The 15,908-nt window shown below is 38.5% G+C and overlaps 2 protein-coding genes across 2 annotated transcripts in view; one reads left to right on the plus strand and one right to left on the minus strand.

Moving 5' to 3' along the window:
* Window positions 1-15,908, plus strand: part of CDK6 (cyclin dependent kinase 6) — a 1,314,442-nt gene that overhangs the window by 539,330 nt on the left and 759,204 nt on the right. The window lies entirely within an intron of this gene.
* SUSD5 (sushi domain containing 5) overlaps window positions 1-15,908 on the minus strand; it is a 76,216-nt gene that overhangs the window by 15,804 nt on the left and 44,504 nt on the right. Inside the window, exon 3 of the mRNA XM_044678195.1 lies at window positions 4,194-4,382. Coding sequence (XP_044534130.1) covers window positions 4,194-4,382 — 189 coding nt within the window. The remainder of the gene's footprint in view (window positions 1-4,193; window positions 4,383-15,908) is intronic.

Raw genomic sequence — 15,908 nt, forward strand, 5'->3', positions numbered from 1 at the left:
AGTATGGACCCAGTGAAAGCCAGGCAAGTCCTATTAAGGCAGACTGATCACTAGTTCGACTGCAATATATTGATTTTTTTTTTTGGCCCTAGAAGCTCCATAAAAGATCTAGTTAGGCATGGCACCTCCATGATCTTAGTCAGTAGAAGAAATCTTTGAAGCATTGATTTGGAGTTATTTGTGTACATGTTTCATCCGTCAGGGACCATGCCTTATTTTTTTTAATGGTCATTTGTTTACTTATCATAAATTTATTTTTAAATTATATTTTATTATTTTTCAATAAACAAGCATTTATTTTCTCTCTCTCCCACTTCCTCTGACTTTCTAATCAGGGGAGAAAAAAAGAAAAGAAAAACAAATCTCTTGTAACATACGTAAAAGCAAGCAAAACAAATCCCCAAAGTTGCCATGTCTACGAATGTGTGAGTCATTCCTCATAGTTAGTCCATCACTTCTCCAACAGGAAATGGGCAGAATACTTTATCATTGGTCCTCTGGAACTATGGCACCATGCCTTATTTAACTTCGTGTCCTCCAGTACTTAACTTGGGGACCTTGCAAAGAAGAAGAGCTTAATAAGTATTCAGTGAATCAAAGGGAATGGGATACTTTTAAATGGCTAATGTGCAGAGTGATTGACTCCAGTGGTTCTTGAACTTTCTTCCTAGGACTCCTTTATTCAGCCTCCAGAAAGGGGTTTTTGTTTTACGGGTTATACCTATTGACATTTACAATATGGAAACAAATTTTAAATCATTATTATTATAATAAAAATAGTTTTGACTCTGAGTACCTTCTGAAAGGGTTTTGGCGATCTCCAGGAGTTTCCAGATCACACTCTGAGAACCAAAGACCTACTCAGTGGCACGTCAGTAAAGAACTCAAGGACCTACTTTCTCCCCATTCATGCTCAGATCTAAATATAAAGATTTCTCATTCAGTAGTTAGGCTGTAAGAACTCAACTATAGGAACTCAGTGGCCCCCTCAGAAAATAAGCTCAGCTCTGACACACAAAACCTGCATTGACCCCTCCTGCTTTGGTAAACAATGTTCTTGGCTGACCAACCCAGGGGGGAGCATTGACTTTACCAAAGGGCTCTAAAAATGGTCTTCTGTGACTCAGCTACATCAGGAATGGCCTCGTAGACCTTTATTCAGTAAATACAAGAAGCCTATTAAAGGTCTCTAGTGTGAGTCAGGCTCAACCTTCGTGTGAACATGTCAAACAAACAAGATCAATCCTCCAAGCCCAAAGGTGGATTCCAATTTTCTAGGGCAGGTGGGTGAGGGCAACTGGCCTCCTTATACTTAGGGAGAAGACCTGGGGCCAATGTGGAGGTGGGAAAAGGGTTTAAGTAAGAATCAGCTTAGTCTAAGTCTCAGAAATGGATGGAGCAAGAGACCCCACCATTTCTAAGACCATCCTTTCTCCACTTCCCCCCTCCTCTCCTCACTTCAGCTTCTAAGAGATTTTTAGAAGTTTCTCTTGTTTCATGATCTTATGGTCTGCAACTATTCCCTGAAGTCCAATGAGTTTCTCAAGGAATGTCTGAGCCATTCAAGCAGAATGGGAGTCTGGACTTTGTTTTAGGATAGCAGCTTTGCCATTTAGAGACTTTTATGTACCCACCAAAAGAATTGCTTTCAGGCGAATGTGTGTGTGTGTGTGTGAGAGAGAGAGAGACAGACAGACAGACAGACAGACAGACAGAGACAGAGGGAAAGATGGAGAGAGAGAGATATGGAGAGAGAGAGGGAGAAAGAGAGAGAGGAGAGGAGAAAGGGGTGGGAAAGAGAGAGTGATGGGGAAACAGGGAGGGAGAGAAAGGAGAGTGAGAAGAGAGAACCTGTCATATATCATCTTTTCAAGCAAAGACTATCCACTCAATAGAGAACCATACATCATGTCGGAGACAGGACTACATGGCCTAGAAGGGCCTTTCCAAATACTAAAAGGCTGTGATTCTTTGAGATATCTGTCAAATGGCTTCTTGACACAGCTTTTTTTATGACTATGACTAGATAGTATTTGGGAGAGGAAGAGTCCTTTTCTATTTAAAAATTAAAATTCCAATTTTTCTTCTTTTCCAGTATAAAAAGGGATTATTTAAATGCCAGTCATTTAGAAGACTGATTCTCCAGAACTCAGTACAGAAGTGGATCTTGGTTTAGCCTAATTATTTTTCCTGTAGAAATCTCCTTGTTTTCTTGTATGGTTGATTACCTGGAAAAATCAATTACCTAATCATCAAACCACTAATTAATCTAGGCAATATTCAACCTGTATTTAAGTAGAGTCATAATCATCTTCTATCCATCTAAATTTTTCCTCAAGGTATCCTTGGCCATGGATTATTAGACTCTTTGGTGGGCCTGGGACTGTGTAGTCCCTACCTCATAGATCTGTTGTGAAGCTCAAATGAGATACTGTATGGTAAAGCACTTTGTTAAAATTAAAAACAAAAAAACAATTATATTACACTTAACATATGCCAGGCACTAGTTATCTCTTTTGAACCTCAAAACAACCCTGGAGGGAGGGTGTTATTATGATCCTCACTTTACAGTTTAGGAAACTGAGGCAAACTGAGGTTAAGCAACTTTCCCAGGATCACACAGATAGTAAGTGTCTCAGGCTGGGTTTGAATTCAGGTCTTGGTGCATTACTCACGGTGCCACTTAAAAACCCACTACCTTTTTTTCCAGCTCTCTCAGGCATTAGCAATCTCTCCCTCTTGAAATTATTTTGTATGACTTTGTATTTCTTGACTGCGTGTTATGTCTACACATCCTTATCTCTAGGAGATGATAAACTCTTCCAGGGCAGGGATTTCTAGGTTATTGTCTTTGTGTCCCCAGCACCTTGAACAGCACCAACTATGGTGCTATAGGGGCTTAATAAATGCTTGTTCTAATGATGAGTTAAATTGAAATTTGAAGTAGATGGTAGTTTTTCAACATTATAATCTGTGTGTAGGAGTACTTCTAGTACAGAGTTCCTTCCTATCCAGACTAAGCTCCCCACACTTCAGCTTGGCCATTCCTCCTTTTTTCCCCTATGCCATAGTGGAGCACCATCTTTGATTTGTCCAGATAACTGACCATACACCTAAACAGTAAACTGGCAATAAGAAAAATAAGAATACATTAATCAGTAAGCATTTATTAAGCACCAACTCTGTGCAAGGCACTGCAGATAAAAAGACAGACATGAAACACTCCCTGGAAAAGTACTTGGTCTAGGTGGGAAAAGACTATGTGTGCATGTATAAATCTCTCTCTCTCTGATTATATGTGTGTAGCTATGTGTTTTATATATTTTTGTGAATGTGCATACACCCACACACATACATATATAGGGACACACGTTTATCTGAAAGTGAGCAAGTGAGAGGTGTGTGTGTGTGTGTGTGTGTGTGTGTGTGTGTGTGTGTGTGTGTGTAGGGGAGAATATGTGTAACTTGAACCTCAAAGCCTACTGCTATGGACCACTGGTGGTGATCAATGAATGCCCCATGCCAGTAATAGAGTATGGAGCAGAATTAGGAAGAGCAGGAGAGTAGAGAGGTCCACTTCCTTTAGCCTTATCAGGCTCTCTCCAGTTTCCTGTATTGCCAACAAGTAGCTACCTAGTGCCTATTAAAGACCTCCAGGGATGGGAAACACACTATTTAATAAAGCAGCCCATTACATTTTTGGAAGTTTTTTCTCATACAGTGTTAAAATATTCTTCAAGGCAACTTCTCCCTCTGGCTCTTGGTTTCCAGCTCTGAGATCAAGCAGAATAATTATAATCCCTCTTTCACATTTCTCATCTTCCTCCCTTGAAGATAGCGATCATGTTTTCCTCCTTTTTTTTCTAGATCGACCATCTCTAATCTCTTGGATCCATCCTCAAGTGTCTTGGTCTCTGGTTCCCCTCTTGTTTTCTTCATCATGGGGAGGCATCCCAGATTATCCATGTCCTTTCTAAAATATGGCATTCTGACCTGCCCTTTTTTCTGGGAATTATTCCTAATCTTCCTTGAGCCTAGGACTGTGTTAGCTTTTCTGACTGCTGACTCATGCAGTTGACTTATGTTGAGCTTGTAGATGACTGAAACCTTCAGATCTTTTGAAAACAATCTACTGCTTTCTAGTCATGCCTCTCCCATCCTTTATGTGTGGAATTCCAATATGGCAGGCTTACCTTTTACACAGGCTTGTACCAGTCCATACCATTCCCCACAGCTGTCACAGAGCAAGGTGAAGGCGGTCTCTTTGTGACCCATGACATAGCCTTGGGCACAGACGTACAGTAGCTCATCCCCCATCTCAAATCCAGTGTGGCCATGCAGGATGGTGTGAGGGAAGGAAGGGGGATCCCCGCACGGTTTATCTGAGGAGAGAGGGGAAAGAGGGGTTATTATTATTCATATATTACATAAAACACTGCCTGGTTTTAAGCCTTTGGGAAAGAAACCCTTATTCAAAGTCCCAGTCCATTATTGCCCTTGTACCCAGTTGTTCCTAAAATAGTTGTCAAAGCAATCTTTCTTACTGATAACATCATGAACACAGGAAATAACCACTATAAAGAATCCAATTTCCTTGATCCTTGACTTGCTTTGTCCAGTACTATTCCCTATTCATCACTGAATATTGGCTAAAGATTTTTGATTGATAAGCCCAGGAGTCTGCCATTCTTGATTCAACATGGTGTCAACATGGGCATCTGTAGTGCTAATCTTCATTGTTTCACTTATACTTCCATCTTGATTGGAGCAAAAAATAAAGTTGACCACACAAAAGAAAAGCTTCTCTGTCAAGTATGTCCTGGCTTTGCTTTTTACCCCAGAAGGCCAGTTGACCAGGGAAGACCAAATTAAAATCTTTGTTTCCTTTCATAGAGGCTACTATTATCTGATGATGACTTCTAGTTGAGCTGAATTGATTCTTAGTTGGTTCCTTAAAGATCCAACATCTCTCTTCATGCCCCCAGTCATTTAATCTCTCAGAATGTGGGCCTTTCTCTCTATTATCTACTCTTATTAGGATCTCATTTGAATTCATTCAGTAATGATGGGGACCATGGGACTTTTCAACAAACACAGTACTGCAGAGATTCTTAATTCTGAGTCCATATACTTTTAAAATATATTTTTGATAGCTATTTCAACACAGTTTTCTTTACACTTTTGTGCATTTAAAAATTCATTTAAAAACATTATTCTGAGAAGATGTCCGTAGGTTTTATCACACTGCCAATAGAGTCTATGACACACAAAGATTAAGAACCCTGGGATAAAGGACCTCATGAAAGAACAATGGTGGTCTCATATACCCAACCTGTGGTACCACTCCTCAACCCTATTCTCTGCTGCATAATACAATCATTCAAACCTCTCCAAGTTTGCTACCACACAAAGAGAGGGAGATAATCTTTTCTCCTTAGGGTGTGACAAGTATTTTTCTCAACTGAGAGAGATGATTAACCAAACATACCATTTTCTCCAAAAGAAAACCTAAGAACAGAGACCAGGCTGGATAGCTGATAGAAAGGAAAATATCCTATCCCACAGGACTCTGGGGATTTTCTCCATCAGAGGATATTTCCATAATGGCATAGGCAGAGAATTTAGTTCAGGAAAACCACCCAAACCCACCTGACATTCATGGGCCATTTACTATAGATTTCTGGTTTTCCCACACACATGCAACCTAGGGAAGTTCTTGCCACTTGGCCTGAATGTTTTCTGCTTCTCGTGGATAAAATCTTCCTATTTTAACATATGTTGAATTTAGGAAGCAGCAATCACAGTTAAGAGCTGTTTGAATTTAGTTTCCTGGGTTTCCTATCCCTTTGCTTCTGGACTCAAATAAGGAAAGAATGAAACATTTCTAGTTATGGCTGGGACCTCTCTCTTCCTCAGAGCAGCCAAATTCTTTTCAACCTTTACCATCAACTCTCAGTGATTCTAGTAAATAACCCTAGTAGCAACTGCCTTCTAGGGGTATTGTATGTTTTGAGTGAGAAGATGGATATGAAGGGCTTTTCCAATGCCAAAGAATCCTATAAATGGATTTTTTTATTGGTGGGGTGGGGAGATGACAGACCTATAATTATGGGCTCAAAAGATCAGCATCCTAGAATTAGGATTGGAAGGCAATTTGGAGAACAAATTCAATTCTCTCATTTTACAAATGAGAAAATAGAGACCTTGAGTGATAAAATTATTTTTCCAGGGTCAAAGAGCTAGCAAGTGACTAAGGCCATATTTGAGCTCAAGTGTTCCTGACACCAGCATTCTGGCCTCTAACTATGCTGCCTAATTGGAAGTTTCCATTATGAGGAGGGAATTCCCAAAGAGGAAAAATCACTTACCAGAATAGACATCTGCCCTGAAAGTTACAGTCAGAGAGATTTGTCGGGGGAGCATTGAGAGATTAAATGATTTCTTTAGGGTCACACAGCTCATATGTGTCAAAAGCAGACTTGAACACCATTTTTCCTAAGCTCAAGGTCAGCTCTATAGCCACACACCATTGTTGTTCAGTCATATCTGATTCTTCATGACTGTATTTGAGGTTTTCTTTGTAGACATGGTGGAATGGTTTGCTATTTACTTCTCATTTGAAAAGATAAGGAAACTGAGGCCAATAGGGTTAAGCGACTTGCTGGTATTTGAGGCTAGTAGGTGCTTGAGGTCAAATTTGAATTCTTGAAGATGTCTTCCCAATTCCAAGCCTGGTACAGTGCCTTCTAGGTGCCCCATTATTACGCTAGTAATTACTAGAGTATTTTTATTATCTCTATATATTTATATTACTAGTATATATATATCACTAGAGTACTTGTATACATACATACACACACATACATATACATATAAATTAGAATATTACTCATAAGGATCTGTTCTCTACTGTGGGTTTTCCTTTCAGTGATGTAGATCGCCACCCATCCATGCTTGTTTATTCTGTACCACTCTGGTTTGTATCTTCCCATAAGTTTACTATTGGGAATCCATATAATATGCCAGGAGCCTTCCTCACATTCATTTAACTTCATGAAGAAACCAGCACATGGGCTGTCCTTTGGTTATCCCTTGCTCTTACTACATGACCATTCATCCGCTGCATCCCAGATCATCACTAGTCATCCTAACTTTCGTCTTGCCACTGGACTTGCATGACTCTAGAAGAGAGAGTGAGGCTGCTGACTTGTATAACTCTGCCTCACTTATATCTAATTAACACATAAATTAAGACATCACCCTGTGATGTCTTTGGTCTCTTTGAAAACCAAGGATGAACAACAACAAACTCTCAAAAATGTCCTTCATAGTCAAGTGTGAACGAGGACAGCTTAAAGTGTTAGTTTTCTCAGTATGGAGTAAAATATTAATAGGGATCAAAGTCTTAATTAGTTTCAAGAAATCAGGTTCTATGGTAGAGTAAGTGAGGTTCAAGCCCCAACCAAACCAGATAAAGGAGATAATTGTTTGTAAAAGGGGGAAGTCTTAGAATCCCTTAAGTTAAATTTCATCTGTAATTCCCTACTTTCTGCGTGACTAAGGTCAGCTCCTTAGCTAAAGAATCAGCTAGCTTTTTGCATATCTAACAAAAAGTGGAAAGGGAAGAAAGAAGAAAAACCAGAATTTCAATCTGTTTGACTGTTTTTGGCATGTGTAAGAATCTTTTCTTGCTAAAGCATGCCACAATTTTTCATTAAAAACTAGATAGGACTGATAGTTTACTTAGAAAGTCCTAGGGAATTAGCAAAAATACTAATTGAGACAATAAATTCAGCTACAATGTAAACACACAAAAATCAACAATATTTCTATATGACAACAAAATCCAAGAAGCAATTATTAGAAAGGGAAATATCACACAAAATAATTGCATAGACTCAATTACAAAGTACTCACAGAAATAAAAAACAACATAAAAGATGAAGGTGTATTCTGTGCTTCTGTGACAATCCTACAAAAGTTAATTTGCAGTTTCAGTACTATACCAATTAAATTATTAAAGTGACATTTTGATAAAAAAAATAACATTTATTTGGAGAAACAAAAGATCTATGATATTAAGGGAAATAATGGTCAAATCCCATTCTCCGGGAGATAAGTGGTCAAAGGATACGAATAAACAGTTCTCAAAAGAATTGCTAACTATTAATAACTATATGAAAGAATGCTCCAAATTGCAAATTGTTATTGTTATTTTTAAGTTATTTTATTATGTCCAACTCTTTGTGACCACATTTTGGTGTTTTTTGTTTTGTTTTGTTTTTTAATAAAGATACTGGAATGGTTTGCCATTTCTGTCTCTAGTTTGCTTTACAGATGAGGAACCTGAGGCAAACAAGGTTAAGTTACTTGACCTAGGTTGTATAGCTAGTAAATTCAGAGGCTAGATTTGAAGTTAAGTCTTCCTGATTCCAAGCTCAGTGCTCTATCCACGGTGCCACCTAGTTGCCCCTCACTAAAAATTAGAAAGATGCAAATCAATATAACTGTAAGGTTTCACCTCAAACCCAATGAACTGGCAAAGGTGACAAAGGAGAGTAAAAGTTAATGTTGGAAGAGTTGTGGAAAGATATAGTGCATTGTTGGTGGATCTGTGAATCAATCCAACTGTTTTATTTTTTTTATTTGGAAAGTTTTAATTAATTAATTAATTAAGAATATTTTTCCATGGTTACAAGATTCATGTTCTTTCCCTCCCCTCCTCCCAAACCCCTCTCATAACTGATGCTCAATTCCACTGGGTTTTACATGTGTCATTGATCAAGACCTATTTCCATATTATCAATATTTGTGCTAGGGTGATCATTTAGAGTCAATATCCCCAATCATATCCCTATCAATCCATGTGTTCAAGCAGTTGTTTTTCTTCTGTGTTTCTACTCCCACAGTTTCTTCCTCTGAATGTAATCCAACTGTTTTTGAAAGTCATTTGGCATTAAGGGGGAAAAAAAGTGACTAAAATGTCCATATCCTTTGATCCAGGGACACTATAGGCTATAATATACCTTGAGGAAGTGATTGATAAGAAAAAAATTACCATAAACAAAGAAATAGTTGTAGTTGTACTTTTTTGTGGTAACAAAGAAGGGAAACAATAGATGCATCTTGACTAGGAAATGGCTAAGCAAATTTACATTCAACCAGAATGTGAATGTAATATAATGTTACTGTCCTTTAAGGAGACAAATATGATGAATACAGAGAATCACAGAAAGATTTGTGTGAATTGATGCAGAGTGAAAAAAGCAAAGCCAAGTAAATAACTACCATGATGATAAAGAATAACAACTACAAAATAATTGGAAGTGAATCCTGAAGAAATACAAATAAGCATGGCCCCAAAGAAGAGGTGGATGATGGTCTGCCCTAAATCCTTTGCAGAAGTGGTTGGAGATCCATGTGAGTGGAACATTATATTTTCAAACTTTTTCATTATATTGCTGAATTTTTTCTCCTTCCTTTTTTTCTTTGAAAAATGTTTTTTTTAATTATATGGGATAGTTCTCTGGAAGAAGGGAAGGAGAAAGATACTGGTATCAATTCTGGTGCTATTAAAAACAAAAGATATAAAAAAATTTTTTTTATTTGACATGGGAGAAGTTTGGAGCCTGTGACTATCATGAAATTTCTGACCAAAGAAGCACAGGGTATAAGTACTGGAAGGGATCTGTACTTTAGGGATCATTTAGTTTAACTTTATCATTTTGGAAAGAAAGAAACTCAACCTTAGAGAGAAGGGAGACAGGGTTGCAGTGATGTGCTGAAATGACAGAGGCAGGACCCAAAAGTGAATCTTCAGACTTCTCAATTCTCTTTCTACCCCTTCATGTTTCCTCTATGATTTTAATAGTCCATAGCCTCCCCATTTTTGTGATTATAGGTAACTTTGATTTGACTATTTTAGCAAATAAACAACAACAAAAAAGAAGAGTATAGCCTCTAAATATTTAGGAATCAGGATCTAGTAGTTTTACAGAAAATAATGCTATATGACTCCATATCTATTTACCTCCCTAGGTTTGGGTTCCCTAACTCTAAATGACAGACATAGGAAATAATGCAAGAGCATTTAGGCTAAATGAGAAAGAGAGTACATCAGTCTTCGACAGTGAGATGGTCATAGATGGTGAGAGGAGCAGAAAACAACAGAAAAATCCTCTTTTGGCCAGAGCAGTCACTTTCCCCAACAAAGGATATGACCTAGTTATCCTATCCAGGGTGGGATCTGTAAGGTAACCTGGACAGAAAGATTTTTTTCCATTAAAAATGGGAAGCCAAGGTAAGCAAATCACAGAGTGGACCAAAAGACAGGCTTCAGGAAACCTCAACTGTGGCTGCAGCATAATTCAGACAGCCACATCCAAGACAAATGCCCACTAGCATGGAACAGAAAACCTTGTTTCCACCTGGGGATCAGAATCACAGACTCTTTCAGTGGGGCTCTTTTAAACTCTTTCTGAGGCCATCTGGTCCCACCAATATTCACCTAAAAATCTCCTCCACAATACCTTGACAAATAATGGTCATCCAGGCTCTGCTTAAAAGCCTTCCTGGAGGGGAAATTTATGACCTCAAAAGCAGCTAGCTCATTCCACTTTTGGACAACTCCAATTGTTAGGAAGATTTTCCTCATATAGAGCCAAATTCTACCTCTCTTCAACTTCCACTATTGCTTTTTTTCTCTTAAAAAATTTTTTTGAGGCTTTTGTCCCATAATTGATTCTTCCCAGTAATCCCCACCTTTCCCATCCCGAAAGAAGCATCTCTTGCAACAAACCAAGCCTTCCTTTTCCCTTAAATCTGCCCTCTGGGGCCAGGCAGACTAGATCTATCTTGCACATTATAGCCCTTTAAATCCTTATAAGACCGCTACCACAATCTCCCCTCAGTCTTCTCCAGAGTATGTATTCCTAGTTCTTTTAACTGGGCTTTGTCTATGGCATATTCTCCAGTCTACTTAGCCCCACCTGCACTCCTGCCACTGTCTTCCAAATGAACTCCAGCTTGTCTGTGTCCTTTTAAAATGTGGTACCTAGATCTGAACAGAGTATTCTAGATGTGATTTAATCAGGGCAGAAGAGAGCAAAACTATTATCTCCTTCATCTTGGACATGATTCCTCTTTTTATAATCTTTTTTTTTATATCTCTCTAATTGTGGAGAATTGGGTTAAACTTAATTTGGCTGCCCTATCATACTGCAGACTCATATGCTTTTAGTATACTTCATAGGGTTGTTTTGAGGGTCAAATGAAATTAGATTTGTCTATGTCAATGGGCCATCATCATCATCATCATCATCATCATCAATATCCCAATAAGTCTGGCTTAAGAGGCACTGGAAACCCATCTAATAAAAGACTTACTTGAAAAGGAGAGACTCAGTTCTATCAAATAAAGTTATAGACTGAGACATTCTCTCTAGTCACAGACACTTGGGCTTGGCTTGTGATTTGTGAAAGAAGCTTATCTCAGCATCAGCCCTGGACAATGGCTACTAGGAAAGAGTACAAAGAGGGCATCAAGCTTTCCCTTGGAGCATCAAAACATATTTCTGGACTTGTCTGTTCATCTCAGATACAGTAATAAAGTTCCCCCTCATTGGCTTTGGTAATACCTCTGCAATGGGCAGAGTCAGAGCTCGCATCCTCAAATGATTATTCCATCATCTTTATGAACTCCCCTTTCAGTAAGGGGAGGAGAAGAAGGGTAACTAACTGCATGCTCCATCAGGCTTAGATAGCATTCATCTCACGAAGAATAACATTTCCTGCTCAAATATGTGACTAGAGGTTAAAAGCAGAAGCCAGACCTCAGTTTTCTCATCTGTACAATGAGGGAGTTGGATTAGAAAAGCTCTAAGAATGCTTCCAGGTTTAAGTTCTCCTATGATTACAGAGGAGAGAGAAGTTAAAAGGATGCACATAAATTTAATCCCATTTATACAATGTTTGGCTCATAGGATATTGTCAACACATATAGCCTTGGCAGTCATGGTTTAGTGAGCAAAACATTGCTGTAGACTTTAAAAAGTCAAGAATCTTGGTTCTGATTCTGTCACTAACCTGTTCTATACTTTGGGGTTTAATCATTCTCTTCCTCTAAGTCTTGATTGCTGTCTTTAAAAAATTCACACAATAAATAGGATACATAATAGGATATGATGACTATGGCATGAGAGTGGGAGTCAGACAACCTGGATTGTAGTTCTGATGATGAGTTAATTAATTAGTCATTCATTAGTTGAATGTTCAGTGAAGGTCCTTTCTGGACTTTAGCTTAGTCAACTGTAAAACTAAGGAACTGAATTCAATGAAGTCTATTATCCCTTCCAGACCCAATGATCTCTATCTGCATCCCTCTCCCTCAATACAATTTGAATTTAATCAACAAACATTTATTTAGCATTTATGTGTCAAGCACTATACCAGGTAATGGAGACACAAAGACAGAAGCAAAATAGTCTTTGCCCTCGAGGAGCTTATATTCTATTGGAGAAATAATGTTTACATGCATAAAAAGATATAAAATATGTATGAAACAAACAAAAGATCATTTTTGGGAAGGAGAAGGGAAGCAGCTGGGAGGTGAGGGGAATCATAAAAGAAAATATTAATTTGAAATTAATATACAAAATACAGAAAAAATAATTTATACCTTAATTTATTTATATATTTTAATTAATTTATGTTTATTATATATTATATATTTATATGTGGTTCTAATTAATTTATGTTTATATTTAATGAATAAAAATTAACATATTAATACATAGGAGTCAGTATATTAAAAGGAAAAAATTCCATATTTGGTGTTCACTAGTGATGATCTGCAAGTTCATTCAAAATAGTATTTTTATGTTAGCTACAAAGTCAGTTTGTTGGTGAAAATACCATCTTAAAAAACCTAGTGACTCACAGGAACAAATCAGCCTGCTATTAGGACAGAAGCTTGCTCAGGATTTTCCTGCCATTAATTCTAAGCAAAGATACCCCATGGCTGTAGAAGTCATGTTCCTGCCTTGGATCCCACTGCTTTCTCCCCGTTAAACATTGACGTTTGTGGCAGAGATCCATGGCTTGATTCATAATCGCACCAAACCAATGACTTCCGTGTTTTGACACACTTCCCCTCTCCTCCAGACTGCTTTCCACAATCCATCACATCAGCTGTCTGCTACTGCAATACGTCTCCTCTCTGTCTTCATCTCCTCACGTCCTCCTGTCCCCACACAGTACAAACTCAACTTCCCCTTCACCCACTATTTCCTGGTTGCTTCTTTCCTTCTTTTTCTATCTTCACTCCTTGAAGAAGGGATGTACATAGCCAGGTACTGAAAATTCAGCTTAGATTCTACAGCTTTCCACCTCTGCCACCACGGTCAGTTGTGTAGCTAGGAAATTGGGGTGCCCCTAAGCAAAAAGAGCAATGGAACTCCATTCATCACCTAGCACAAAGCTGGACAACTGTGCTATGAGAGCTACTTGGGCAGTTGGTCAGTTATTTCAGTTATATTCAACTCTTTATGACTTCATTTGAGAATTTCTTGGCAAAGATAATGCAGTGGTTTGCTATTTCCTCCTCTAACTCATTTTACAGAAGAGGAAATTGAGGCAAACAGAATTAAATGATTTGCCCAAGTCACACAGCTAGTAAGTATTGGAAGCCAGATTTGATGAGTCTTTCTGACTTCATGATGGGCTAGTCTATCCACTGCTCTTCTCATATTCTGACTCAAGGGTTTCCTACCTTTTTGTTTGCTTTTTCCCCATGCAAAAGAGTGGTGTAAATTTTTCTTCTCTTTTTCATTTTGGTCTGGAACTATGATTTCATTGGTGGAAGGAGTCCCCCCTTAGGAAAACTCCCTCTAGCACTGCATATCAGAGCGTTCTCTGAAATATCATCAAATTCCCACCTCCACACCATGGTGCCTGTACAACAGCATCAGCCTCATTTCCCTTCCATCAGAATCTTGGATGCTGCTCCTAGAAAGTCTAGCTCTGAAAGATGACCTGGCAACTCATCTTGTCCAGAGCTAGGCATCCCTGCTATTTCCCAGCCCCTTCCATACCAGGCTGCCTTGAGCACACCCACCTCACTGTTTTCTGGTTCCTCTCAAAGATCAGCGATGTTTATTATCCCTTCCATAGTTAAGGCTCAATCTCTGTATTGTCTTCCCCCATTAGAAGGTGATTTCTTTGAGGAGAGGGATTAAATTTCTTATGTTGTATCCCTAAAGCCTGGCATACTTTAAGTGCTTAATAAATGCTTTATTTATCTATATGGAACTAGAGTTCTTAAACTTTTTTTGTGTCATGGCCCCCTTTGGCAACCTGGGAAATGAGGACTCCTTAGAATAATGTTTTTAGTACTTAATATAAAATACATAGGATTACAAAGGAAATCAATTCTATCGAAATACAGTTAACAATATGGTAGATATATGATATAGTAAATATTTTAATGTTGTTTAAAAAAAGCCAACTAAACAAATGAACAAAAAAGCCAAATTCCCAGACCCCTGATTAAGAATTCCTTATTTAAGGTCTTGATTGATGACACATGTTAAAACCAGTGGAGATGTGCATTGGCTATGGGGGGGAGTGAAGGGGGATGAAGGGGAGAGTAAAAACATGAATCATGGAGAATTTTTCTAAAAAAAGAAAAAAGAAAAAAAAGAATTCCTTATTTAGAGAAAGTTGACTGGGGAACTGAGGGATTAAGTAACTTGTCTGAGATGCCACAGCCAAGCAATTTTGGAGGCAGGACTTGAATCCAGGGTTTCCTGAACTCTGAGACTGGCACTCTCTCAACTATTTCCTATCAAAGGAATTAACTCCTAAAATGTTGAGAAATGACTCTTCCCTCAGTATCTCCTATGACAGTATCTTCCTTTTTTTTTTTAAACCCTTACTTTCTGTCTTAGAATCAATACTAAATATTGGTTCCAAGCCAGAAGAGTGGTAAAGACTAAGCAATGGGGGTTAAGAGACTTGCCCAGGGTCTCACAACTATGATAATATACCCTCAATGAAGTGAAAACCATTGCAACTATAATGTTTTATGGAAACTTCACAGTCTATGAGAATTTATTTTATCTTGACTGATCTGAGATTTTATAAACTGTGTTTATAAAGTATCTAATAGGGACTCCTCTATTCTTCTGTTGTTCAGTTATTTCAGTCATGTCTGACTCTTCATGAAAAACCCATTTGGGGTTTTCTTGGCAAAGACACTGGAGTGGTTTGCCATTTTCTTCCCCAGCTCATTTTACAGATGAAGAAACTGAGGCAAACAGGGTTAAGTGGCTCGCTCGGGGTCACACAGCTAGTAGGTGTCTGAGGACAGATTTGAATTTAAGAAGGTGAGTGTTCCTGACTCCAGGACCAGGACTCGATCATCCACCTAGCCACCTATTCTTACCTAGGTCTTTACATAAATGTTCTATGGAAAATGCACATGACATGCTAGAAGGCTTCCTCTCACTATTTTTGGATGCCAAGGGGGAACAAAGTGCACTACAACACTTGATAGAAAATCTCAGAGTTGGAAGGGATTTCATCAAGCCACAAAGTCTGAAGGATGCTTTGAAAAAAAGAATCTCTACTACAGTAATTATCCTAATTTGAAGATTTGAGAGGTGAGCTCATAAAAGAACCTCCCTGGCTTGTGGCTGTCCAGGCTTGGCGTGAAGGACTCCAGCCTTCTAAGACCTCTGGAGACCGCCCAGTCCACTTCTGGAAAGGGCTAATTGTGAAGCTTTTCCTTTGTAAACTTCCTCCCCACTGTGCCTAGTTCTTCCCTCTGGGGCCAAGTTAAATAAGTCTAATCTCCCTTCCACATGACAGCCCTTCAGATACTAGAAGCAGTTATGATCCCAGCCCTTCTC

Source organism: Gracilinanus agilis, chromosome 5 (genome assembly GCF_016433145.1).
Source record: "Gracilinanus agilis isolate LMUSP501 chromosome 5, AgileGrace, whole genome shotgun sequence".
In the NCBI taxonomy this organism is placed as follows: domain Eukaryota; kingdom Metazoa; phylum Chordata; class Mammalia; order Didelphimorphia; family Didelphidae; genus Gracilinanus; species Gracilinanus agilis.